This window comes from Tenrec ecaudatus, chromosome 13, assembly GCF_050624435.1.
Source record: "Tenrec ecaudatus isolate mTenEca1 chromosome 13, mTenEca1.hap1, whole genome shotgun sequence".
Taxonomy (NCBI): domain Eukaryota; kingdom Metazoa; phylum Chordata; class Mammalia; order Afrosoricida; family Tenrecidae; genus Tenrec; species Tenrec ecaudatus.
Genome location: NC_134542.1, coordinates 8,331,715 through 8,358,538, shown reverse-complemented (window position 1 = coordinate 8,358,538; position 26,824 = coordinate 8,331,715). Strand labels below are relative to the sequence as shown.

The 26,824-nt window shown below is 50.7% G+C and overlaps 2 protein-coding genes across 10 annotated transcripts in view; both read left to right on the top strand.

Moving 5' to 3' along the window:
• LOC142423801 (nuclear body protein SP140-like protein) overlaps positions 1-19,430 on the top strand; it is a 42,107-nt gene extending 22,677 nt beyond the window's left edge. For both annotated transcript variants that reach the window (XM_075528883.1, XM_075528882.1), the window contains exons 6-15: positions 3,307-3,384; positions 10,310-10,414; positions 11,800-11,942; positions 13,230-13,277; positions 13,936-13,977; positions 15,840-15,955; positions 17,527-17,635; positions 17,915-17,992; positions 18,216-18,356; positions 19,007-19,430. In XM_075528883.1, the coding sequence (XP_075384998.1) occupies positions 3,307-3,384; positions 10,310-10,414; positions 11,800-11,942; positions 13,230-13,277; positions 13,936-13,977; positions 15,840-15,955; positions 17,527-17,635; positions 17,915-17,992; positions 18,216-18,356; positions 19,007-19,114 (968 nt within the window). In that variant the 3' untranslated portion in view covers positions 19,115-19,430. The remainder of the gene's footprint in view (positions 1-3,306; positions 3,385-10,309; positions 10,415-11,799; positions 11,943-13,229; positions 13,278-13,935; positions 13,978-15,839; positions 15,956-17,526; positions 17,636-17,914; positions 17,993-18,215; positions 18,357-19,006) is intronic.
• A 3,599-nt stretch (positions 19,431-23,029) lies between these two features.
• SP100 (SP100 nuclear antigen) overlaps positions 23,030-26,824 on the top strand; it is a 91,508-nt gene continuing 87,713 nt past the window's right edge. For 3 of the 8 annotated variants that reach the window (XM_075529041.1, XM_075529042.1, XM_075529046.1), the window contains exon 1: positions 25,308-25,603. In XM_075529041.1, coding sequence (XP_075385156.1) covers positions 25,338-25,603 — 266 coding nt within the window. In that variant the 5' untranslated portion in view covers positions 25,308-25,337. Of the gene's footprint in view, positions 23,184-25,304; positions 25,604-26,824 lie in introns of those variants that run through there. The other 5 variants (XM_075529044.1, XM_075529045.1, XM_075529047.1 and 2 more) reach the window with 5 other exon arrangements.

Genomic DNA, 26,824 nt, shown 5'->3' with positions numbered 1-26,824 from the left:
GCAGCAGTCAGAGCTCGGCTGCCAACTGGAAAGTGGGCCCTTGGAACCACCAGCCACTCTGTGAGAGAAAGACACGGCGCTGCTTCTGTGATGAGGATAGGCCTGGGCAGGACCCCGTCTGAGTTGGAATCAACTAGACAGCAAGAGTGGTTTTCGTGGGAATTGAAAGAGAGAGAGAGAGAATGGATAAAGTGGGGGAAGACTTGCTTAACTAAAAGGAAATAAGACTTGATGGTTTAGAAAGTTCTCAGTCTATCCAGATTATGGAAGATGCTAAAACTAGGGGTTTTCTGTCAGGAAAGCACGTTCCAGAGGAAAGACACACACAGAGAGAGATAGAGAGAGAAAGAGAGAGAGAGAGAGAGAGAGAGAGAGAGAGAGAGAGAGAGAGAGAGAGAGAGAGAGAGAGAGAGAGATAGGTCGGTCTTGGAAGAAATGTTAGTGGAAGTATTCAGAGTATTTAGTCACAGAAAGGGGTCATTGAGGAGATTACAGGTAGGACTCCAAGATCCCGCAGTCATTTCAGCAGATGCTAACGACATAATTATCGAAAGATCTGAGGAGGAGTCTCTCGTCTCATAGAATAAATAAATCCCTGACATCGATTTGGGCTTTGATTGGAAACACATTAAACCAGCACATTACTTTAGAAAGACTAGGGACTTATATAGGGAGGATCTAGTACCCATTTATTCATGTCTCTTTTATGTTCTTCAACCAAGCTTTAGAGATTTCTTTCTGTGTCTTCCACATGTTAATTTTATTGTCCAATTGATGGAGCTATCTTTCCATGCAACCAATGCACTGCTTCTAAGGGTATCACTGGATGAGTTTTGCCCAACGTGTTCAGTCATGTAAATACCACCACCGTGGTGACAGGGCATTTCCATCCACTTCCATCATTTTGTTTTCCTTAATTCAGGCAGTGGACTGCAAATGTACTTGCTCCTGGGCTAGGTGACAGCCCTGTCACAGTTCTGCCCTTTTAGCCTTCGCTGATGAGCTTCACGACTGTCCCACACACGTGAATCAAGAAGACCATCAAGGTTCTCCCCTAATGGTTCACTCCTTCTTGAGATTTTACTGTTCTCTGGTAATTGATCCCCAATTCCTTCAAATCAGTAAGACTGCTCTTTTTCCACTGGAGTTGTATAGGGCCGATTGGTGCCCTTAGACTGGAAGGCAGGAAAGTGGGACAGTCACCCCTTCCACTTCCCTCTCCCAAGTGCAGATCCCTCTCCAGATGTGCTCCCTCCCCGTTGCCTTCAGATCATGGGGGGCAGGGGGGTCTGGGGGGAAGACAGCAACCTGGCCAACTTTCTGATCGAGAAGCGTGCTTCCATCAGCTTGTTGACAAGGACACTCAATAAAGTGGATGAACACAGTGACTACATCAGCGGGCTCAGGCAGAGGAACTATTGTGGGGAATCACGGCACAGGACCGTGACAGTCTCATTCTGGTGTGTGTAGGGTCTCTGTGGATCAGAGCCCACTCGAAGGCCCGTAACAACCACCACATCTGAGCCGCAGCACAAGGTGCATGCCGAGCAAAATACAACAAACTAAAACTGTAGTCAGCTTCTGCACTGGCCGCTGGTAGGTAGCTATTTCGTGCTCTTCAGGGGCCGAAGCCTGGGAAAAATACTTAAAAACCACTGACCTATAAAGCTTTAGAACTCTATTTGTAGCTCTATTTGTACTCCTTTTTGCTTGAGCGACCCAAGAAGAGGAAGAGAACACAGAAGAAAGTACCAAAGCACACACTTCAAAGAGGTCAGAAGGGATGGACGTCACAAGCTCAGTCCACTGCACCCGTGGAGGCCGGCAGTCCCCTGAGGGCTGCGGTCATTACTTCCATGCTGAACACTTAGGATCTAAACTAAGCTGCTCTAATAAAGAGGCTCCAAAATCCAACGACTTAAGCAAACGACGTCTTTCTCTGACACGTTACAGGGTAGCAGAACAGTATCAAGGTAACATAGGGACACTCTGCTATCTTCCGGAGGCACCCTGGTGGCATACTAGTTATGCGTCAGGCTGCTAAGTACAAGGTTGGCAGTTCTAAACCAGCAGCTGCTCTGTGGCAGAAAGACAGGGCACTCTGCTCCCAGAAACAGTGACAGTCTCAGAAATCCACAGGGGTAGTTCTACCCATCCTCTCGGCTCTCTGTGGCGCTGCATGGGCTCGATGGCAGGGAGTTTGGTTTCGGTCCCCGTGCAAGGTGTCTGGATGGCACCAATCATTTGTGCTCGGAGTCTCACCTCAAGTTGGGCAGTTCCCACCCACCCCGCAGCACCGTCAAATACGCGTGAATGATGGCAAATCTGACTTGCAGGAACACAATCACCCGGCAAATGAAAGAGCACTCTCTATTAGGACACCTGCCAGCATTCCTTCATTACGACTTGAAGTTTTGGAGGACTGAATTTCTACCATTCCTCTTGCTCAACCCTAGATCTTCACTTCCTTTTCCAAACCCAGGTGGGCATCGCCCAGGCTGTACTCCCTATCACTTTCAGCATAAATGTATAAATGATCCCTATCATTTTCAGCATAAATGTGTAAATGATCTTCATTCCAGGAGAGCCGAGTAGCCTGGATCTCACCTGTGAAACCGATGAAGGCTCTCCCTTAACGCACAGAGCTCCCCTGCATTTCCTTCCCTACTAAAGGATGAGCCCTGCGGCGTAGTGGGTACATGCTGGACTGCCTGTCTCAAGCTCAACGGTTGGAAACCACCAGCTGCTCCATGGGAGAAAAATGAGGCTTTCTGCTTCTCTAAAGTGTTTTCGACTCAGAATCCCACAGGGGAAGGTCTACCCTGTCCTATAGGGTCGCTCTGCATCAGACCTCACTCAAAGGGGTTTGGTTTTCTATTAAAGGAAACCTGCAAGGACTTGCGTGGATTTCGTGATTTTGGACTGTATGCGTGACTTTCTGGAACAGGAGTGGTCGTTATTCCTATCTCCTGGGTTTGCTATCAAGATTTTGAAAGACGTATATTCACAAGTATCAGGCACGTAACTTTCTGTTGTTTGGGATATGGGTGGAATTCTGAATTCAATTGTTCACTTTTTTCCTTTGAAACCTTTATGAAGAGATGGAAAGTGAAATATGGGGTGATCCTAAAGTATGCTAACAATGTCCCAGTAGCTTAAAAGAAGGGGCTATGAATTTGTCCTTTGTTAATTTGACAAGTACGTGTTAGTGGAAAAGTGTGTGTTAGTGGGAATTTTTGAAAGCACCAGTATTTGCCTTGCTCATCTGGGCCGAGGATGATTTCTTTTTTTCTTCCATTTTCTCAGGGATAAAGAGAGGCCAACCTAGGATCCATTTATCAACTCAAGGAACCAAAGTCCCAAGGAAAAGAGGCCGTCCGAAAGGTAAGAAAGATGAGAACACTTCTGATCATTAGAAACATTGAAATGATCATGTGCCATCCCATTTTATTAATGAACTCACTTCTGCAATTGCTTAGCTAGCTATACTCATTCTTGACAAGTCTGTAAGATCGACTCAATTGCCACAGCATGTTAACACCATAGACAAGTAACTGGGTGATGGATCTGTAACTAGACCCCGGTGGCCAGGGTCCACGGCAGAGCTGTCCCCCACTGAGTGGATTCCTTCTGAGTCGAGGCATTGGCATACAAAGGGCTTCAAGGGAAATTCCCATTATCCTCCCATTCCATTTTTTCACAAACATTTTTTAAGCCTGCTCATATGAAAGAAAACCAACCACCCGCAAATTGTTTAACTGGCCCTCCTCCTGCTACACAGAGCACAGGTGGCATGGCCAAGCTGGCTGGGCGTCCGTCAGCGTCAGCCTTTGACCCTGTGGGCGTGGGCCTGTCACTGGACTCTTGGCATTCACTTTCTCAACCGTCAAGCCCAAGAGTGGATAAAACCAGCGATCAAGCTCTGCGTAGCCCCGCGCTGGGACGCAGAGCATCGCAGGACCATGGACTCGCGCTCCGCAGTCTGGAGGAGACAGCCTCCCTCAGGGGCGCTGAAGCAGCAGAGGCAGGGCCGCTGGCTGGAACGGGGAGGCTGGCGTTAACGGCCGCGAGAGCTTAGCGTCCAGGGGCTGGCCTCCCTGCGCCGGACCGCTGCTGCTGGCCACGGCGTGGGGAGCAGCCGGCGGGGCTGGGACCCGGGGAGGGTGGTGGGCCGCGAGGCCGGGGTACCCATGGCAGTGTGGGCGTGGACTTGGCAGCAGGCGCCCCTCTGGCCAAGGTGAACTACTGGAGAAGGGGGCTGACATGGACTGGCACTGCCCGTACCTGCGCGCGCTGCAGGGCCCTCTCCCTCCCTGCCTCTGCCAGGGCATGCTGGACCTGATCGCCTCTGCTGACCACCCTCCACATGAATAAGGATCCGCCCTTGATCTCTACAAAGAGCTGCTTCCAGCTGGGCCTGGGACACAGACGCAGCTGATAGAAGGAAGGTTTTCCGAAGTGGCGTTCCTTCAGGCGGTTCCAAAGAGTTGCCCCCTACCTGCTCTGTGAAGCTGTGCCAGGCTGGATCAGCAGCTCAGGTGCTCTGGAGAACCCGGAACTGAACGGGCGGGGAGAGAGAAAGACAGACAGACAGACATTGAACTATTCTAACAAAGAGAGTGAATAAACAGGTATCTGTGGTTCATTGGTCAAAGGTATAAAGAAGCCTGTAGTCCTGAAGACTGAACTTCTCAGGGTGTCATCTGACATGGCAAGGAGTGGATCACCTGGCCAAGATCTTAAAAGTCTCAGACCACGAGACAGCTTGAAGAAACCCTTAGATTGGGAGTCTTGCCTGCAGGAGGCCCGATCTCACCTGGATGTCCGGCTTCTGGCATGTCTCTTTCAACCGCAACACACTCGTTGGTGATCTGGGCGCAAATGTCTTTGCTGAATCTCTTAGTGAGGATTTGTGGCTGAGGGCACTCGACCTGCTGCCGTGCGGCCTCACGAGTGAAGGAGCCGAATGCCTCCCCGCAGGTCCTGGACACCTGCAACCCTGGGGTCATGCTGCATTTCCAAAGAAACCCACTCATGGGAGTGGCTACAGAGAAGCACACTCTTGACAAAGAATAATACTAGGCTGTGCCGCCTGGCAGGTCTGGCTTCCTGCCTTGGTGTGCTGCAGAACATGCAGAAAGGAACGGGGGTTTTCCCGTGCATCAGCACTCGTGATGTCTGTAATCCTTCACAGCAATCTGATCTTCCTGTGACTGTAACAGTAGAAAGGCCCTTCATCCTCTGAAATGGAAGAGGACAGTGCTCCCTCAGCTGCTCTAGGGGCTGTCCAGAACCACCAAGTGACCCTCCAGCAGGCTCTCGGTCTCAAAAAGTAAGTGATACAGGTTGTCCCGGAGCCACTGGTCATGAAATGCCTGAGAAATGCAAGTGTAAAGCAAGAAGCTCTCCAGCTGGATTAGGCGAATGCTGAGTCAAGAAATACTCGCGTCTCTTTGAAGCCCTTCCTGCACAGTCTTTGACAAGCAGGATCCTGGATGAGGAAGGCGTCGTGGGCGGCATTGAGAAGTCTTTCCAGAAGCTCAATGCTTCTTTGGATCTCCTGAAAGATGCTGGCTTGGTTCATTTCTCTCCATGCATCCTTCCCTTTAATGCAGGCTGGGGGACTTGAGAGTGGGTTTTGCCTCTTCCGTGAGCCACGGTGAGTGTGTAACCATAAACATTACACTCGCGCTGTATGGGAAATTACAGGAGAAGGCAATTTTAGCTGTGTTGTGCAGCACTTGATAGGACTTGGGAGACTGGTCCAAAGCACCTGGATCCTTCAGTCATGGGGCGTCCTCATCCTGGACAGCTTGAGGGGCAAGAGCCACTGGCTGAATCCTGCCGGATGGGACTGGTTTGTGCTGCTTCGGACCGTTTCTCAGGACTCTGCTCAGATTACAGTGGGAAGCCTCCTGCCTTGGCTATCCTCCACAGGGGCAGCATGAAGGAGCTTCACGGGGTGGGGACAGGCACGAGGCTATGGCTCCTCACTGAGTCATGTCTCAAAGACAGAGGCACGAGAAGAGAGAGAGGAGTTGCAGAGAAATCTCGAGGGGAGGGCTCAAGCTGTCCCGGGGGCAAAGGTGCTCCCCCAGGGGTGAAGTGCAAGAGGTCAAGGGCTTCTAATGAAAAAACCAAAGAAGAACTCAATGAATTATCATCTGAAAGCTATAAAACTAAGGTAAATACTACCAACAAATACTCCCTGAAACAAGGGATTGAAAGGCACTGGGCTGTGGGGTGCCTGTCCCTGGTGGGGATGAGGAGCTTTCTATAGGAAAGGTGTCTGCGGACTGCCTCTAAGCTGCCCAGACAGGGCTGGCACTCAATGAACAGGGCCTGCCCTGAGCCCCACAGCAGTTGGAGGAGCACCACGGGCATAACTTGATGCTCTTGAACATTCCTGATGAGGTCTTGCAGGTATGAATCCCAGCCACCCAGCTGGTTTGCAACCTGGTCCCCGTGTTGGGACTGGGGATTGAGGATGAGGAGCCCCGAGGTTCTACCGGAGCATGGTCCACTGCAGTCAATGCTACTTGAGCCAGTCCTGAAGGTGGCACAGAAACAGGGTCCAGGTTTCCAGCCCTCTCAGGGTCAGCTTTTCCCGACTCGTTTTGCTATAAACCCTCCAGGTGCTGGAGGACACGCCAATGTTGTAGGGACATTAGAGAGGTTGCTCTGGGTGGAAGCCCAGACCACGAAGTGGTCCTCCAGCAGGCTCTCGGTCTCCAAACAAAAGTGATACAGGTTGTCCCGGAGCACCTGGAGCTCCAGGGAGATCCTTTGTGGCTCAGCTGCAGAAAAATGATTTGACAAAGCAGTGGCCCGTCCGCTTTTGCACGAGACACTGTGAAAATCTGGCGCTCTAGCACCCGCTCATCAGGTGGGATGGATGGGGCTCTGCAAGGAGGACCAGGTGCTCAGTGCATCTCCGTGGTTGCCGCGGGGCCTGGGGAAACAGCCAGTGAGCCAGGAGGCAGTGCTGGAGGTGGCCTCAGAGAGAGATCTGGCCCTGCAGCTGGCGCTCCAGTTCCTTCCACGCAGAGCACCATGGCAGAAGCTGACTCTCTAAGACTTTCCCAGTGCTGGTGCAGCTTGCAGACGGAAATTAGCTGCAGGTTTTCAGGTGTCCCAGAAATACCATCTGAGCCTCACTAGTATGCTTATTCCATGTCATGTATCGAGCTGCTAATAACAGGCACGGAGCCCTGTAGACCGGCTGCGTCATCATGAGGGCCTGAGGGGCACCAGTCAGACATTTAGGAGCTCCTTCTGCAGGTGGCTCACAGGAAACACCCTGCCTTCTGACAGGACCTGTGCTTTGAGCAGGTGAGGGAATAAACAGGAAGCTCACTGTGGACGGCTCCTCCACCGTGGGGTGTTGGCCGTGGCTCCAGGGATGTGTCTACTCCACTTGCCAGATGCTCAGGTCTTTTCTCAGCAGGCCCGGACCTGGTTCTGGTGCTGCGAGAGGAGAGTTCCCCATGTGACTGTCTTTTCTCTTGCCTTACAAACCCAGCAAATGAACATTTCACTACCACGGAGCTCATTTCCAAGATTTCTCCTCCAGAACCTGGCTAGAGACTAATCTCCTAGCTGAGACAGGACACACCTCCAGACATGGGGGGAGGGCGGATTGTGCTAGATTAAAAGTTGAATGACAGTGCATGACAGGCTGTGCCTCACTACATGAGGACGATGAAGAAGACGGGGCTGGGAGAGTGTGTGGCACTACAGGGTAGGTTTGGCTTGTATACAGATCAACAGGTATGTTGGTTGTCCCTATCGTTCCCCACTCAGCCCACACGAAGCAGTTTCTCCCCTTCAAGCTTAGGCGTGATGGTCAACCTAAGGACAGACTCATCCACATCTTGGTTGAAGCCACAGGTACACTAGTAGGGGACAGAGGAGAGATATTGTGTCAGAACCTTGACCATGAACCACCAGAGTGTAGGGTCCAAGACGTCTGCAACCTGTGGCCGAGATGACCCACAAGAGACTTTAACCCTAAAAGGTTGAGCTTTCAAAGTAGAATTTGAGGTGGGGGTGATCCAACCGACATAGATGTGCACTGACACAGAGTCCACTCTGATTCATTGGTACCCTGCAGGACAGAGTGGAACTGCACCCTTGAGCTTCCTAGATGTGATAGGTTTATTGTACCAACCTGGCGGATAGGAATATGTGGGGTTAATCAGGTCAGATTTTGATTGGAGCCCCACCCCTGTCCTTGCTCCTCTCTGGTGATCAGAGCTTATGTGCTGCTGCTGTAGCTACTTCTCTGCCTCAACCTGTGAGCTACACTACCTGTGGGTCAGGTCAACCTGTGGATCGTGTCGGTAGAATTTGAGGCTCCTTCAAGACCTGCTTCACCATGCTGCTGGTCCGTAGGTCACTTGAGCCTGAGGCTGGGAAATTCTGTCGCCTTGCATTGCCGGCATAGGATATCCCATCAGGCCTGCTTTGATAAGCTCCTGAGCTACTGACTGTTGGTGGCCCACCCTGCAGCTTGTTGCCTGTGGGCAGACTCTGTTTACCTTGCCCCAGGGAGGACTCTGCTGTTCGCTTGCTTGACCTTGGATCCAGCAGCCCATCTGAGTTGAAGGACTTCCAGTATATTAGCTGTCCATGGAAACGAATTGGACTGAGCCCTCTGTGCTGTTGTGTGGACGAATTAGCTGTTACAATCCTTCTCGCTGTATAAACCTCTCCATATGTACATAAAATCATTAGTGTCCTGGTTTCATTTCTCTAGAGAACCCTGCCTAACATACTAGATTTAATATCTCTAAGATAGCAGACTGCCTCACATTTCTCCCAATTACTGGTGTTGGCTTTAGAACTGCTGCCCTTGAGATCAGCACCTCAATACATAATACACTCTTCCATAAGGGCTTCTTGATTCAATTATTTGGAACCCAATTTTATTTACAACTTACTAAACATCTTTGTACCCTGTAATAATGGTCCTTTCCTTGTGAGACCACACATAACTCCTCAGTCTACAGTGGAGCAAACAAAGGCTCAGAAAAACAAGGATTTGTGGAGGGACACAGACACAGTACGAGACTGTTGGTGTCATGTGACCGCTAATGTTATTTGGGAAGGAGCCTGGCTCTGGCTTCCTTGATGCCCTCTTGTCCCACACCTCACTCTTGGGATTCTGTACTAGATCGGTCAGTGTATGAGGACACAGGTCAGATCTTCAGCAATTCTGAAAGAGTAGCGGCGACTGTCAGCCCAGGGCCAGGAGTAGTGAAAATCTCAGAGACTGTGAGAACAAGCCCTCCTCTGTAGCTTTCTGCAGCTGAGATTCCACACACGGATGGTTCTCAGAGGTAGCTTCTACTTGATTACAAGTTGCATGAAAACGTGCAGCCAGGCCTGCGCCTCGCGGTATGAGGGTGAAGAAGCTTGCGAAGCATGAAGAGGTGTGGGCCTGGGCTATGGGTTAGCATCCAGCGCAGCCTCTACTGCTGCAAGCTCAGAGTTCTGGAGGGAAAAGAAGCAAGCTGTAGGGACTCCTGGTTGATGGGACACGAAAACAGTATGAAAGACACAGTCTTGATATTCCTGCAAATCTGGTTTTAAAAAAAAAGTCCAACTTGCTACGGTGGCCGCATAGGTACAAATGTGCTTGATGCAAGTGATGCATGGATGGGTACAGAGCTGTAAGAGCCCCAGTGAAACACTTTATATTAAAAAAAGAAAGAGCAAGGAGAGCTGGTCATTCTGCTGCCGTGAGACCTTTAACCTTCCTGTCTATGAAACCAGGTCCCTGTGCAGTTTTATGACTATGCCAGCGCTCTCCATGCTCCTTTTAAGCCATAACAAAGCAGAGGAGAAAGGAAAATGAGGCCAAGCAGAGAATGGCAATAGAAGTTAGGCGCTAGGAACCATCTCCACTGGGCTGCCCAGTCAGTCGTTTTCCTGCTCCAGCAGGGAATCCAGTCAGAACTCCAGTGGGGAGCGCCGAGAGCAGCTTCTGACAAGGTGGCCCAGCTGCAGCGCGACCTTCCTTGTCCTAAGAATCGATGGGGATCCATATGGTTTTACTAAAGTATATGGCTTCTCTGCTAGAGCACTCTGTTTTGTATAAGTTATTGAGGGGTCAGATGGTGATCAATCTTCTGTGGTTCCACTTCAAAAATTGCACCAGGCAGAAAGACTTTGCAGCTCTAGAGATTTTTATTTAGTGTTTTGGACTAAAGCTTCCTAAGAGCCTCTGTCTTTTGAGGAAGGACCTTGGCCAAAGAGGAGACAGGTGTGCCCCTGGCAACAAGGATGACGAGTTCTTCTTTTTCAGGTTTAAGAAAGTGCATCAATGAAACAGTTGACTTTCACTCCCCTTTACTTCCGGTGAGCTGTGGTGAGGTGACAGGGACGCTACATAAGGAGAAACTGGGACAAGGTGGGTGTCATGGTGTTTTGCGAGTCGCATCTTCCACTGAAGGAGCCGCAGAAGTGAAGGAATGACCCGGGTGAATGTCACGTTGTTAAAGGAATCGAAGGGAGCCCACACTTGGTTTCAGTAAAGGAGAAAGGGAGGAAGAAAGACCAAGCGGAAGGGATCCCAAAGATTCCTGTGTGTGGATAATACCGTTCATCAATTGAAGGACGTTTGGATTATGACCCCCCCTTTGGCTGTTATGAAGAATGTTATGATGAATGTAGGTGTACAAAACTCATGTAGAACTTAAGTTTCCATTCTCCTGGGTCTATACCTAGGAGTGGAATTGCTAGATCCTCTGGTTCCTTATTGCTTAAAAAAAAAAAATTAAGAACTTCCTGTTTTCCACAGTGGTGACGCCACTTTACATTCCCACTGGCAATAATAGGAGGTCCAGTTTCTCCACATCATCACCAACACTTGTCAATGTCTATATTATTCTGACCCTCTGTCTGGGTGAAGAAGGGCCCGGGTGGCATAGTGGGTCACACGTTGAGTCGCTATGCATGAGGTCATCTATTCGAAGCCACCAGATGCTCCGAGAGATTAGGGTGAGGCTTTCTGTTCCCATCAAGATCGACAGCCTTGGAAACTCACAAGGACAGTTGCACTCTGTCCACGGGGTTATTTGGGAATCAGAATGGACTCGGTGGCAGTGGACTTTTGGTTTTGAGTGAAGCTTTTGAGTGAGCTTTTGGGTGAAGTGGTATCTCATTGTGGAGTTGATTTTAATTTCCCAAATGATTAATGATATTGAGCAGGTGACTAACTTTTACATCTGTTAATGTTTCCAATGCATAACATTTCCTAATTATTTATTACTGACGATCCATGAAATCAGGGGTAGAAAAATCTCGACTCCATCATGACTCTAAAAGTAGTGTAAGAGAGGATGCTGATGTGTCTGTGGTGACATTCTGAACTTCAGGGCACCCAAATAAGTGTTCAGCCATATAACCCAAAAGCTCAGTCCTGGGTTTTGTTGTCAAGTTGGTCCCCATGGCTACCTGGAGATGGTGCCCTGTTTTCCACTCCCCGGACTCAGTAGCAAATTGAAATCTCATCCTTTGAAATCACCGCATATAATTTGGAAGTATTTCTGAAAGATTGGATCAGGTAGTTATTTTCACCCTTTCAAGCATGAAAATAGAACAATGTGCAGATGCAGCAGGCACCTGTTTTGTGGGTGATTTTGGAATAGCTCTGAGTTCCCGTAAGAAGAGAGGGCAGAACCTCCTGCTCTTGCTCCCACGGCCTAATTGGTTGACTCCCAGCCCACTGCGGCGCGAGCCCCATTCTGACCTCTGGGGCAGTCATGTCAGCATCAACTCATCTTGGTCTTACAGCCGTCTCAAACAAGTGTATACTGCTCAAGGACGGAAACTGGCTCACCCCAAGGGAATTTGAAGTCAGAGGAGGTTACAAAAAGTCAAAAAATTGGAAGATGAGTATACGCTGTGATGGACGTCCTCTGCAATGGCTGATAAAGGTATTCCAGGGATGAGGGGCAGGGGTTATGCCTGCTCTGCTCCAACCCGATAAGGTCACTGTTTACTCACCAAATATTTGTTCAGTTACAGCGAAACCCTGAAGCGCTCAGTTTCTCCTCTCCCTTGGGGCAGAGGCGCCTCACACTCACGACCATACACATTGATGTTGTAGGACAGGGATCCTCAAACTTTTCAAACAGAAGGCCAGTTCACTGTCCCTCAGACCGTTGGATGGCCGGACTACAGTTTAAAAAAAAAAATCTACGAACAAATTCCTATGCACACTGCACATATCTTATTTTGAAGTAAAAAATAAAATGGACAAAAACACCCGGCAGGCTGGGTAAATGTCCTCGGCGGGCCGCATGTGGCCCGCAGGCAGTAGTTTGGGGACCCCTGTTGTAGGAGGAGCCCCTCAAGAAAAGATGTGGGAGTGCAAAGAACAAACCAGCCCTTCTAACCTGGGTGAATGCACACAGCTTCATGCCCCGAGAGAAGAATCGACAGCATACAAATCAGAGCCCGGATTAGGCTGGGTCTGTGGACTGAAGTAGATACGCACAAGAAGGCGTTAACTATCAGTGGGGTTATGAGTTCAAACTCATAATCTAGACAGCGAAGAACAAGAAAAGTCTTCCGAGGAGTGAGCTGGTGTACTGAAAGCATTGCTTGAGACGGCCATGGAGCCTTGAAACTACGGCACGTCTCTCTGCCAACAAATCCCATACGCCATCTGTAGTCCTTAGCTTCAGCATCACCCTCTCTGAATATCCCCCGACTGGCCTGGCCCCGGTCATCTCATCCCACGATTCCTTGAGCTCACTAGCAGCGCTCTCTTCTCAACACTGCTTTATGGTTATCCTACTATACATTCATTTTTCCCTCTAGAAAGCTTGACTACCTTTGTACATCCAAGGGTAATCATATTGCCCGGAGCCTGATAGTCAGGCAACAAATGTGGATGATTTAAATGACCCTTTTATAAAGACTCAAGCCACACCGGAGCCGGTGGGGAATAGACAGGAAGCGATGGGTATAAAATACACTGATGGAAAACCATTCGGGACAAAGGACACTATTCTAGCTTATTTTTTCCAGCTTCCGTCAGTTGCAAGTCAAGTGCGGGGAGGGAGATGGTTTCTCCTTCAGCAACCTCACGTTTGAAGGGACAGGGGTGGGGGGGGGGGGACATCCAGGCAGAGATAACTGGGGGGAGATTGGGAGAGCCCGATTCACAAAACAGAAGCACAGGCTAACTGCACACTGGGATCTTTTTTATTGACCAGGAAGGATTTCTAAATCATCCTCCAAGAACATCTCACGGGAGACGAAAGGTAATTGTGTAACTTTCTCATCATCATCTAAGTGATTTTATATGCACAGTTTATTTTATGATTTCTAATCCTGGCCATTATTGCGCTTCTTTTTCTTCTATTTCTTTTTTTTTGTGATATGTTCCTTCTGAGTTGCTACTTTGAGCCACGTTAGAGAGACGGCTGGGTCTTCTTTGGGTATTAAACCATTAAAGATGGAGATGGTGATACATCATCAAAATAAACATTATGGATGTGTTTTAACAAGAGAAGCAGATGTCTTAAGGGCTTCAGAGTTGGGAATGCAAGCATGATTGTGGCAATAATGTGATAGGATCATCTTGAACCCTGATGTGCCCATTAATGTCACTGTTTTCTAACTATAATCGTATGTGCTACTGGGAAAGTATCCTCGCAGTCATTCAGATTACCCAAATCCAGCAGGCAGTTCGACGTGGGATAGTATGTAACCATACAAAGGAAGGAAGGGAACTTGCACGGGGCTAAATGGGGTACTTTGATACTTTCTGTTCTCCAAGTAGACACGTGGGTGTGCATAAATAGATATGGAATATAGGCTAGACTGGCTTCCATCCCATGAAGAGATGCCTGTTCAAATGCGTGATAGCTGCAACCATCAAATTAGAGATTGTCCTTCAATCTTCCTTGTTTTCAACAGAAAGAACTGGAGCCGCCCACGAATGACATAGTCGACCTTGCTGTAAGTACTAACCCCCTCGCCAATGGGAGGATAGGTTAGAGAAACCAGAGGTGTACTTCCGGAACCGAAGAGATGACACTGGGTGGGCATGGGGATGTGCGTCAGTGTAGGAGAGAGACTGACCCTCTTGGAGCTGAAGACATAAAGATGTCACCGGAGCAATGAGCGTGACTCTGCTCATCTGGTGGGGGCAAGGTGTAAGAGCAGAACCCTGAGGAGTTTTGTCCTTTGAAAGATAGGAAACAACCCCTCCCCCCGACATACACACACACACACCACCAGAGAGTGACGACCCAGAACCAGATGTGTCTGGACAAGAATGGTCCCTGGTGACAAGTGGTGGGCACTGTCACCCCTGCCACCTCCAATTCCTCAACTTTCCACTTTCCTTCTACCCACTGCTCATCGGCAAGGTGGGCCTCTCGCACCCTGAGCTCCCAAGGCAGTCCTGAGAGGGTAGGAAAAACACCTCATAGTTCTACCTTAGCCCAGAGTTTCCCACCAGTGTTTGTAAGCTGTCTCAGAAGGTGGAACCAGGAAAACAGAACCCATGCACGCGCACCACAGATGTCTGCTGAGTCACTTGTTAATACGAATTATCACGAACAAAACCACTGGGGCTGACTTTCCTTTCACCCAAAGGCATGGTCACTAAGCAATTTGGGGACATGACTACCCAGTTGTGTTAGTTGGCATCTACTTGGCTCAGACCCCAGGAGCTCTGTCTGTGTACAACCAAACAAAACACTGTCTGGGACCTGGGCCATCCTCACCACCATTGTTCTGTTTGAACCCATTGTGCAGCACTGTGTCCACTCACGTCACGAGAGGTCTATAAACTCGCATCAGAGGTCTATGGTACTTTTATAGTAGCAAACAGAATGTAGTGCTTTCTAAAAAGTGTAATCCATCATATTAAATTCTCAGTAAATCACCCTTCCATGAGTCAATGTAGTCACTAGAAAAAATGGCCAATGGATTTGATGGGTCATTTGGGAAACTCGTTTGGGTCTGCAGGATGATAACATTATTCAGAGTCCTCTGTATTGTCATCTTCCGTTGCCATTCATCTCTCAGTGTTGGTACCTCTGCTTTTACAGGGAGATCATGTTAGTCTGGTAGACTAGAGGAACAAATTCACAGACACACTCATGCATAGAAGAAAGAGCTTTAGATACAAGAGCAATTGGAAAACATTCCAACACAGTCCAGATCAAGCCCGTAAGTCTAATATTAGCCCATATGCCCGATACCAATCTATAAAGTCCTCTTCAGACTCACAAAACACATGTAATGATGCTGAATGCAGGAAGATCACAGGCCAGTGGGTTGGGGTCTTATGGATCCAATGGCGTTGTAAGCATCTCAGTGCTGGCAGGGGCCTCCATGTGGTTCCTTCTGCTCCAAAACTACCACAGGGTAGCTTCAGTGACTTCTCAGAAATGTCTCGCAGGGAGTGAGCCTTGTCCATAGAGAATCTCCAACGGAGGAAATACCAGAGTTCCCAGAATCCTCAGGAGAAAGCCACACCCACACAGAGGCCTCACTGGCTATGACCCGATTGACAAACTAGACTCCACCCCATTCACTCTTAATCCACCAAGTCCCCAAATTAACACTAGATTATGTAACTACCACAGAGATCTTTTCTGGTCTGATACCCAGCCACCTTCTCCTAGACTTTACTGCAGCCCAGAATGCCTTGTCTGCAAGTCCCACATGGTGTGGATTCTTCATTTCACTGGGAGCAGCCTGTAGATCCCCATGAAGAACATCTACAGGCAGTGTGTTCTAGGTCCTCGCTGTGTGGGTTCTGGGGGCCTCGCTGACCCCAGTGTTGTGGACATTATTTAACCTTTCAGCTTCAAAACGCCGACGACTGCGAGGTGTGTCGGAAAAGGGGGACGCTGTTCTGCTGTGACACTTGCTCCAGATCCTTTCATAAGAAATGTCACATCCCACCTGTGGAAGTCCAGAGGTTTGTGAGACACTGCCCCTGTTTCCTCCCCTCATACTACAAACCCCTCCTCCTGCCTGTCCCACGGACATAATCCACGGTTCTTAAACAGGGCTGTGTCTATCAAAGACACGTGGCTCTATGACAATGGGGTCCAGTGAGTGGGCCCCATGACCTTCACCTTGTTACTCAGTCTTTTCTGAGACATTGTGAAGCTTGGACTTCTTCCTATCCGTAACAATTGGGGACAGAAAATGCCAGTTGTTTGTGCTAATTCAGAAGTCAGGAAACCTCACCCAACCCTGTATTTCACCCTAGTACAATTAGGCTGGCAAAAGCATGAGTCCTCCAGGGATTAAGAATGACCCTCCACAGGCATTTTTGTAAATATATTAATATATAATGATAAGGATATAAATATATGTACATGTATTTATATGTTAAGTATCAAGGTAGCAGATGGACATCGGGCCCCTACTCAAGTCCTCCCTCAACACAAGAATGCTTTGTTCTAATAACCTGGCATTCTGTGACGCTCTCCTTCCCGACATAAAGGTGCATGGATGCATAAGCAAATCTGGTGAAGAGCTGATGGTGCCCAGCTATTAGAAGATATAGTATCTGAAACAAGTGGCCATCTAGCAGGGAAGCAACAAATCCCACATGAAGAAGCACACTAGCCTGTGTGATCACAAGATGTTGACGGGATCGGGTATCAGGCATCAGAAGACCCAAAGAAAACAATCATATCAATGCAAACGAGGGAGGTCCAAGTGGAGACCGAAAGCCCATCTGTAGACAATTGGACATCCCCTCACAGAAGGATCACAATAAAGGGACGAGGCTAGCCAGGGTGCAGTATAGCACCAACAAAACACATAGCATTCCTCTAGTTCTTTAATGCTTCCTCTACTCCACTATCATGACCCCAGTTCTACATTATAAATCTGGCTAGACCAGAGCATGTACACTGGTACAGATAAGAGCTCTCCACACAAAGAATCCAAGACAGATAAACCCGTCAGGAACGATAATGGAAGGAGCAGTGCCCTGAGAGTAGGGGGAAGGTGGGAGGATAGGGGGAGAAAAGGGGAACCAATCACAATATTCGATGTATAACCCCAGCCCCCACCCCAAGGAAATAAACAGAAAAGTGAGTCAAGGAGAAAGCAGATGGAGGAGCTGATACCAAGGGCTCAAGTAGAAAGAAAATGTTTCGAATATTATGGCAACAGATGTACAAATGTGCTTGATAATATTGATGTATGGATTTTTATAAGATCTGTAAGAACCCCAATAAAATGATTTGTTTTTAAACTGACCTGCTATTGGTCAGATGCCATTGGCAGGGCTTCTTGTGCTCCCAGAAGCTCATATGGGGGGTGAAGAACCTTTCATTCATCTTAGATGCCATGTTTTGTGGTTGCCCTGGTGAACCCACGAATGGAGAGGGTCACTGGCTTGAGTCCCCATGTAGGAGTCTGAGTAGGAAACTTTGAGGCCTATCCTTCACCCCCATTCCTGAGAGGACATAGGGGTCTGCCATGCCTCCAGAGCCTTGCACACAGCCCACTTTCTGCCCAACCTCTCAGAAACCCCTGGAGCTGCATCTTCTGCAGGATGAAGGATGCTCCGGGCAGCCCGCCGTGTCAGCAGGAGTCTGAGGTCCTGGAGAGGCAGATGCTGCCTGAGGAACAGTTGGTGAGTAGACTGCACACCAGCCCCAGCCTTGTCCTTTGTCGTCACCCAAGAGAAGCAGAGCCGCACAAAGCACCCCAAAGGAGTGCGCTTTTCCAGTCAGGCCGAGTCACGTGGCTTCGACACCACAGCTTGTCTTCATGCCGCTCAGGACCTGTTTCTGAGAGCTCCCCATGCTTGGGGCCCTTCCGGATGACCTGCCTGAGTCGTGGGTTCTGTCTGAGCACGGGCTGGGCTTGTGCCTCTAAGCTGCTGTTCATTGACAGCCTCCTTCTTTTGCAGAGATGTGAGTTCCTGCTCTTGAAGGTCTATTGCTGTTCAGAGAGCTCCTTTTTTGCCAAAATTCCATATTACTATTACGTAAGTAACAACAAGCCGTGACTGCAGTTTGCCCAGATGTTCCGTGTGCCTGAAACTGTCGGTGGGGTGGTGTGTGAGCCGAATCCCGGGGTGCGTGGGGTGGTGAGGAGCAATAGTGTTGGCAGCTTTCCCATGTAGTATTTCGACTGGATTTGGTGGGAATCCATAGAGGATAGGCAGTGAACCATGCTAATGGCGCTTCCTTTGGCCATGTTGCTCCCAGAATAGAGAGAATGCTCCGCTCAAGGAACCCATGTGGCTGAACAGAATCAAGAAGAGGCTGGATCAGAAGGGTTACCACCGAGTGGAGGAGTTTGTGAGGGACATGCGCCTCATCTTTCAGAACCACAGAGCATCCTTCAAGGTGGGCGCTTGCCCCGCTCTGCCTCCTTGTCTTTCTTCTGAGCCCCTCTGCGCCTTGTTCAGGGGCCTCGGCGACTGCACGGCTTCTCTCATGCCGTACGTGTAGCAAACATGCATGAGTGCGGCTTCCAGAAGGTGGGGGAGAATGCCCCACAGAGAGTCACATGTTCAAGTCCCATTAGGCTTCTGCTTTCCCCCAAATACACTGAATCAAACTTCTCCCAAAACCCAGATGCTGTTAGATGTGCGGTTCTCAGTGACGGCCCTGATAGTTCACGGGCACATCTGAGCAACGGAGGTGACCGTGGGCAAAGGAGGAGACCGCGATTTTACCGCAGATGGTGCCGGACTGCGCTGTCGTGACAGCACCGATGGCTTCTCTACTGATTAGGTGGGGTGGGGGGGAGGAATCGAAAGCTGTAACTGGAGCCAGCTCTCTGAAATAAGTAAATAGTAAGCTCCAAGGGCAACCAAGTTAATAAGAAATATTTATGGTCTCAGAAAATAGAAGTTACTGTTGTCTTTACCAGGGTTTTTCCTTTCGTTTGTTAGTTTGTTTTGGTTTGGTTTGGCTTTTAGCGTAGCCGTACCACTACTGCTCTCTGGTATCTCAGGGCCTTAACAATGGTTCTTTTGTCCTCTTTCTTCCAGTACAAGAACTTTGGACAAATGGGACTGAGGCTGGAGGCTGAGTTTGAGAAGACTTTCAAAGAAGTGTTCCCTTTGCAGAATATGACTGAGAAGAGCTCACTGGCCTAGGTGCCCTGCCAAGTGGCCTTTTTTGGGAAGGCCTACCCATCCGCTCTTCTCTCTGCGTGTGGACTGCTAAGGCTGCCCCTTCCCAGAATCACCCTGGGCCAAATGGAACCAACTTCACTCGGAGGTCACAGCACCGTCCTTCCTGGTGGAGCCCAGGCGGTGAGAGTCCTGCCACCGTGGACCCCGTGGGTCAGACTGGTCCTGTTCCCCGACGTGGCATCCCTCTTGAGATTCCTCCGCCCCTCACCCAATCAAATTTCCCTCCCTCCTTTGCTGAGAGAACCCTCATAATAAAGTACTCGCTTGTGGCATTTTATCACGCTTTCTACTCCTGGGGACCCCAGCCAGAAACGAGGCTGGAATGCCGACTCTTAGGCTGCAATTCCGGAATAAAGTCACCATCTGACCAGATGGCGATGGGGGAGTGCCCACAGTCCCTGGGGAGCCGTAACAGTGTCACTGCCGCGAGTCTCCCATGTGGTGACTGAATGGGTGCAGGTGACAGGAAGGCACCTTTAAGAAGGGAGACATCGTAAGTGTAAGAACTGTGGATTTATGTGGCTTTGATCAGGGGCCATTGATACGTTTCGGAAAGAGTAGGTGACAGGCTCAGAGCTATCACTAGAATCCATCAAGGTTTCTGGGCAGCACCTACAGAGGCCCAGACCCACATCCGGAAGACTGGACCCGGGGTCCTCCTTGGAAGGAGGGCAGCCCTTCAGAGAAGGTTGAGTTCTAAGGTTAGGGTGGTCTCATGCCAAAGCCAGATCATGAAGGAGCAAGGACACGAAGCTCAGAACAAGGCTCTCTGGGTAGATTTCCGTGAGACCCTTGACCTCCAGATCCCCCTCCCTCTACAGGTGCTACAAGAAGGTCCTTCTGCCCCTCGTGGGAAGATGGAGTGGCTTCTTGTCTTCTTGCTTGGACAGTCTGCCATGTATTTTTCGAGTACAGTGATGGCTGTCTGTTGATTGCCCGGCTGCTGACCAAAATGGTCACCGTTGGAACCTGCCCACACACTCCCAGGAAGAAAGACTTTCAGGCAGACTGCTGTCAACCTTAAAGCCCAGAAAAGCATGAGGGGCTGTTGGGCTCCGACGCAGGGAGTTGCTGTGGGTGGAAGTAGATGCAAAGGCAGAGAGCAACAACGCAGGCTAATTAGCCCCAAAGGCCAAACACTGACTGTGCTGAATCACATGCGCTCCAGAGGGTGGGAAATGAATCTTACGATCTTGCCATTGGGCGACGGTTTAAGGAGTCCAGTGACCCGAGGCACGTCAAGGGCATTCCTCCAAAGTACAGGCTGAGCTGGGCCACCTTCATCTGCTACCACCAAGAAAGAAGTATACTGCCTGGTAGGCCTCTCCAGATAAGGAGAACGCTGGCTGACAGGCTGAAGAAAATATTCTACTCTCTGTAGTGTGTGTGTGTGTGTGTGTGTGTGTGTGTGTGTGTGTGTGTGTCCTGTCTTGGACATTGCTCTATGCCACACCCTTTTCATATAGTTCCTCATGTTGTGGTAACTCCCCCCGCCAACCATAAAATTATTTTCGTTGCTGCTTCATCGCTGTCATTTTGCTACTGTTATGAATCGGGCAACCCCCAAAGGGGTCGCAACCCACAGGTTGAGAACCGCTGCTCTATATGATCCTTAATATAGCTTTCATTTTTCCACCAAGCTTCAATCACAGTTTCCTCTCCTTTGAGTTGTTTTTGGTGTCATGAGGAGTCCCGACCTGAACTGAGCAGGTAGCATGGCCTCATGCTCCCGGATGAGCATGTAGCTATACTCCCCGTTCCCTCCTCTGACTGCACAAGCTACCCACCTACCCTCGTAGTCGCCGTTTCAGCTGCAGAATGGAGCTACTGGGAGTACACAGCTCCTGGATGCTCACGAAGATGAATGAGCTCATATGTGGGCACCTAAAAGTGGCTGACCCTGCGAGCAATACATTAAAAAGCAAAACTGGAAAAGCAGCACACACACATACTTGCATCAATTGGAGCTCTTTCCAAGCAGACCATCTCCGTCTGCTTACACAAGACAGCACTCAGTGGCAAGATGGGGTGACAAGCGGGCTGGCACACCCAGCCTGGACCCAGCCCACGAACCAGAACAGCAGCCAGAGCCACTCCAGGAGCGGAGCCCGGGGGACAGCTCAGCCAAGCTGTTAGGGAGCAGGCCCGGACAGACACGGCCCACCTGGTTTAACACCTGAGGACACGTCTCTTGGGAATCACGCTCCCCACAGAGAGCCGAACTAGCCCTGCTCACAAAAGGGCCAGCATCACAACGGTCCCTCAGGGAGAGAGGCAGTTCACGCACAGAAACGTCGTGCCCTTAGGATACAGGGACGGAGACGACTGGACAGTGGAGGAAAGCAAGGCTGACCCCAGCTGGGACCAGGGCTCTCACAGAAAGAAGGGGCAGAGCCTGGGGCCTTGTCCTTATCAAGTGGGCCAGGATCCCCGGGTGCCCACTGCCATCTCCTGTGGAGGCAAAGGCCATGCTGGAGCCTTGGAGAAGAGAAGGGGTCACTTAAGCCATGAGACTGCCAAGGGCAAAGGGAGGGGACTCAGATCTGTCAGTCCAGGTGACCTGGTCTCTCAGAGAGGTGGGGTGTGTGCTGGATCTCTGGCTGTATTCTAAGGCCTTGTCCCTGAGAGCTGCAGGAGGACCTGGGCCTCTTATCATCCATTAAACAAAATTACTAAGCTGATTCTGACTCATAGCCAGACTACAGAGCAGAAGAGGACTGCCCCCTTTAGATTCCCAAGACTAAATCCTTATGGGAGCCAACGGCCTCAACTTTTTTCCTCGAAGCAACTGATAAATGTGAACTGCTGACCTTGGAGTGAGCAACTCGAAGGGTAACCCACTATGCCACCAGGGCCCGCTTATCCCACCACCGATAGCAGCCCCGCCAAGCTCTTTGTAAGAACTGCTCAGCCTAAACCTCCCTTCGGGCTTCGCTGGCCCACAGCACCTGCTCTGCTCTGCTGGAGAGATGCGCCCTCTGAAGGCGAGATGGGGAAGGGCAGGTTCTCTAGCTGGCTCACAGTCAGAGGAGGGGTGCGGGGTGGGGGTGGGGGCCAGGAAGTGGGTGCTGCCCTTGACAGGCCTCTCAGGAACTCGGAGTCTGAGTCCAGGAGCTCGACTTGTCTTCATTGTCCCCCACCAGGCACAGCCGGGTGCTGTTGACGTGCTAGCTCCGTGCGCAGGAAGGGAGAGCAGGGTGCGGGGTGGGGGCAGGGGGAGGTCGTGACTTAAATTCCTTGTCAAGGGAAAAACCCTCAGTGAGTTCACACTGCTAGTAGAAAGTTCCGCAGCCGATCGCTTCACCCCTGCGCCACCAGGGCTTCTCCTATAGATGGTTTGAAGGTATTAACTCGCGCTCAGGTCCTGGCAACACCCTGTCTTCTCTCCAGATGCAGCGGCATCGCTCCTCTGCTTCCTGAAGCCAGTCTGCTCTAAGCGGATGTGTATGTGTGTTCCCGCGGGGATGCAAGCACAAAGCATGCACACTTTGTTGAGCCTGGGGAAATTGTACTTGAATATTATGGAGGGTTAGCGGATCTCCCTCCGATGTCCAGGGAGTCAGGAATCTGGGGCTACTGGTGCGTCCTGAGTCAGGACTGGGCGTGGGAGGCACCATGGCCGGTCTGCTGACTAGGATGGAGGTCCAGAGAAAGTGGCTTCTGGCAGGGAGGCATGAGCTCCTTCCCAACTACCTTCTCACACAGATAGCTTGGCGCTCTGGCTTCTACTGCGAACACAGCTGCCCACGGCCTAACTCGGGCACAGGCGGGTGACGCTAAGTGACCCCACGTCCTTGTAGCATCAGATGGCAGAGGGAGGTGAAGACCACACCCAGGAAATGCTGGGCTTCCTGGCATCTACTGCAGAGCTCACACAGTTCCTTCTCTGAAACAGGCTTCCCGGCCATCAAATGCATGGCTGGTGGACGATTTTAGACACTTCCAATGGCTTGTAATGGAGTCGAGTCGCTGTCCCTGGCGCAGCCCCCGAGATTGTCTGCAGCTGGGGCCCTCCAACCCAGGAGGTCAGGTGAGAGAGGCTCAGCCTGGAGGTGGGCGCAGAAGATCCCTAATGTTCAGGGAGCGGGAGGCGGGGCGGGGGGGCCGCCCGCTCTGAGAGGGACAGAAAGGAGCCCCTCTACAGCCAAATAAGAACTATCTCCAAAGTCAATCCTTCCGTGGGCGTCCTGTGACAGAGAAAGATGAGTGGCACCGGGATGGGCAGTGTTCCGTTCTGATGTGCACAGGGTGCCTGCGAGTCGGAACCGACCACAAGTGCCCATTTTGAGCTGTTTGGGGTGTGTGCCGGCCTGTCTCTAAGCAGGGCAGGAAGCGATCTGTTTCGATTTCCCCAACCCGACTGCGCAGGTCTAAGGAGAATGGGATACCGGCCCTGACCACTAGAGGGAGGACTAGACAGCAGGAATGGATGGGGAAAGGCATTCTGAGCTGGTGAGGGGTCTAAAAGCTCCTCTGGCTTCATCCCTGAGAAAGCCCTTGTCAATGACTGGGGGGGCGGGGGGGGGGGGGGCTTCCTTGTTGAGTGTCCGCCAGGGTGTGTCGTGGCTGGCCTCACTAGCTGGGGAAGATGCTCGGGGTGCGATCAGGGGATCTCTCCAGGAGTGGGGTGCTAACCACTTAACCAGGGCTCAGGAAGTGTCTGTCCTCTGGTCAACTCTGGGTGGTAGGTCTCCCATACTCCCTGAGGCCCCACCCCAGGTATTGGTGCCGAGTCGGGTCAGGGAGGAAGGGGTGAAGGCAGCCTCCTTCTCCCATGAGCAGTGCAAGAAATGTGGGTGTTCTTGGAGTTCCTTTCTTGGAAGGCCCCCAGACTTACAAGGGGGGTAGCCACGGACTTCTTGTGTCCCCAACGTCCTCTCTCTTCCTTCACCCCTCACACTTCCACGTTTCCACCTCCACTTGCTTCCCCTACCTGGTCGTAGGCCCAGGACTCCACCGCCTCCTTGTCTTGGCTACGCAGGGTGGGCCAGAGCTGTCGTCCCCATCCTCTCTTAGACCCATGGAGTCATGGTTCGGGGCAGGGGGCAGGGGGAAACAGAGCAGCTTAAGCAAATGTTTAGAAAATGATGATGGCAACCTATTACAAATATACTTGATACAATTGATGTATGGATTGTTATAACGGCGGTAAGAGCCCCCAATAAAATGATTTTTAACTAAAAAAAAGAGATTAAAAGATGCATTGCACTGGGTAAATCTGCAGCACAAGACCTCTTTAATGTGTTGAAAATCAAGGACGTTACCTCGAGAACTAAGAGGTGCCTGATCCAAGCCATGGTATTTTCCATTGCCTCATATGCATGTGAAAGTTGGACATTGAATAAGGAAGACTTGAAGGAGAATCTTTACATTTGTATTATGATGTTGGCAAAGAATATCAAAAGTACCTGGACCACCCAAGAACAAATAGATCTCTCCCAAACTCACACTTCAACCCGGGAGTGGGGGGGGGGGGAGGGCTCTCAGGTACAGAGGAGTCCATTTTCACTCACTGAACAATCTCTCTGCCAGGGCCCCACCCACCCACCCAGTGGCCCCTGCCGCACCTTCCGTCTGTACTGTGATGGAGTAAGTCCTCCAGGTCTCTCTGCGTCTCTTTGTGGAAAGTTGGCCCCAACATGGATGAAAACGCTGGGCACAGTTAACCTTCCTCTTCCCGGGTCTAGAACTGTCCTCTCTCTGAACCTAGCTGTTTTTCAAGCCTCCAACTCCCTCCAGCTCTGAGTCTGAAGAGCAACCCAGGGGCCAGAGAAGGGCCGATGTATCTGGACTCCCTTCTTTCTCACACGGCCATCTGGGCAAGGGGAGGGGGCAGCAGAGACAGCCCGGAGACCCTCGTATACACTATCCACCCCTCAGAAAGCAGAAGTCACTGGCACATTGTGTTCACACAGATGATTTTGCTTCTGTTTTTGCACGCGTGCGCACACACGATTAGGCTGCTAACCTCAGGTCAGCAGTTCAAAACCACCAGCCACTCCTCTCCTGTAATAAATGACAACCTCAGAAACCCACAGGGCCAGTTCTACTCTGTCCACTAAGGTCACTATGGATCAGAGTAGGCTTGGTGGCAGTGAGTTTGATTTTTGAGTTTGGCTCTCTGGCGGTGGCTGGGCTGGTTCCCTTCAGGGACAGCCCCTTTTCCGGTCCTCAGGATCTGGACATGTGTCCCTCCCAGGGATCCCTGCTGTCACATTTCGTTGTGGCCCAGAGCCACACTGGAGTTGGAGCGGGAAGAGCCGACCTGTGTAGCCAGTCTCTCATTGGAGTAAATACTTTCACTTTTCTTTTCCCCATTCGGCTGGATCCTGCAGACTTCCTGCTCAGGCCCGACTCCCCCACTGAAAACGGCCCTGGAGGAGAGCTGCTCCCAGACCCAGCAGGGCCAGAGCCCAGGATGGCAAGTGCATCTAGCCAGCTCAGCACCAGGTGAGTCTGTCTCCTCCGCCATCAGCCTTCCCTGGGGCAATGTGACTGCTCAGGGGTGAGAGGCAGGCCCTGGGCCAGCAAGGTCATGAGGCTGTAAAACCGAGACTGAAATAATAAATGACAGGTGGTGGGGATGCCGGGCCAGGCACACCCACAGGAGTCCTCGGTGTTTAGAAATGACCTTGAAGCTGCCACATGTGGGCCAGCTGTCCCTCGCAGGCCGGGCTGCCGACCAGTGCTTCCTTGTGATCTGAGAGCCCGCCCCTGCAATGCGACCTCCTTAGTTTCCCGGTGTCACCTCCCAGAAGGAAGTTCAGAGTCTTCAGGGCTCAGAAGGGCTGGCTGAACACCGGGCGCCGAGTCTGTGCCTGTCAGAGGCCTCCAGGGCAGCTCCAGGACTGTCCCCCCATCTCGCTCGGGGGTCTAGCCTCTTGGACCCCTGCTCTTGATTCAATGAAGTACAAAGAGAGGCCAAGACCCAAGGATGGGAAGCGGCCGACATGTGTGTGTTGTGTTGTGGAAGAGGTTACAGAGGAGCCGGGGCAGTAGTTAAGCATTTGGCTGCTAGTCGAAAACAATCTAGCCTCTCTGCTGGGAGGACCAATCTGGCCATCTGTTCCATACAGATGGCCACCGTGGACACCCACAGGAGGAGTGCTCCCCTGTCCTAGAGGGTCCCTGTGAGTCAGAATCAACCGGACGTCAGGGGCTTTGTTTAGTGGGTAGGAAGTGTTCCAGAACAATGAAAACAAAACAAAACTCAGTGCCATCGAGTCCATGCCGACTCCTAGTGACCCTGTAGGACAGGGGTGCACTTGCCCCTTGAGTGTCTAAAGAGTGTAACTGTCTATGGAAGGACCGACCCGTCCTCTGAAAATGGGAATTCAACACCCTTCTTCTCCAGGATTACATTACACATTCTTGATGGTGAAATCTCCAGCACGTGTGAAGTCCACAGAGGAAATGTTCTTTACCAGCCTGGCAGACCATGCTCCCCTGCCCCCCAACTGGCAACCCCACAAGAACCCTGGGCATAGCCTCGCACATCTTTTCTTCGGCGTTTCCCTAAGTGCAGGATGTAAAACCCTTGAGATGTAGCCTTGCTTTTCAACATAGGATGGTACCATGCATCCTGCTCTGCGTGTTACATTTCTACTTGTTTTACTAGTAAAACTCTTAGAGATCATGCCAGGCTAATACACATCTCTGGCCATTTTTCTT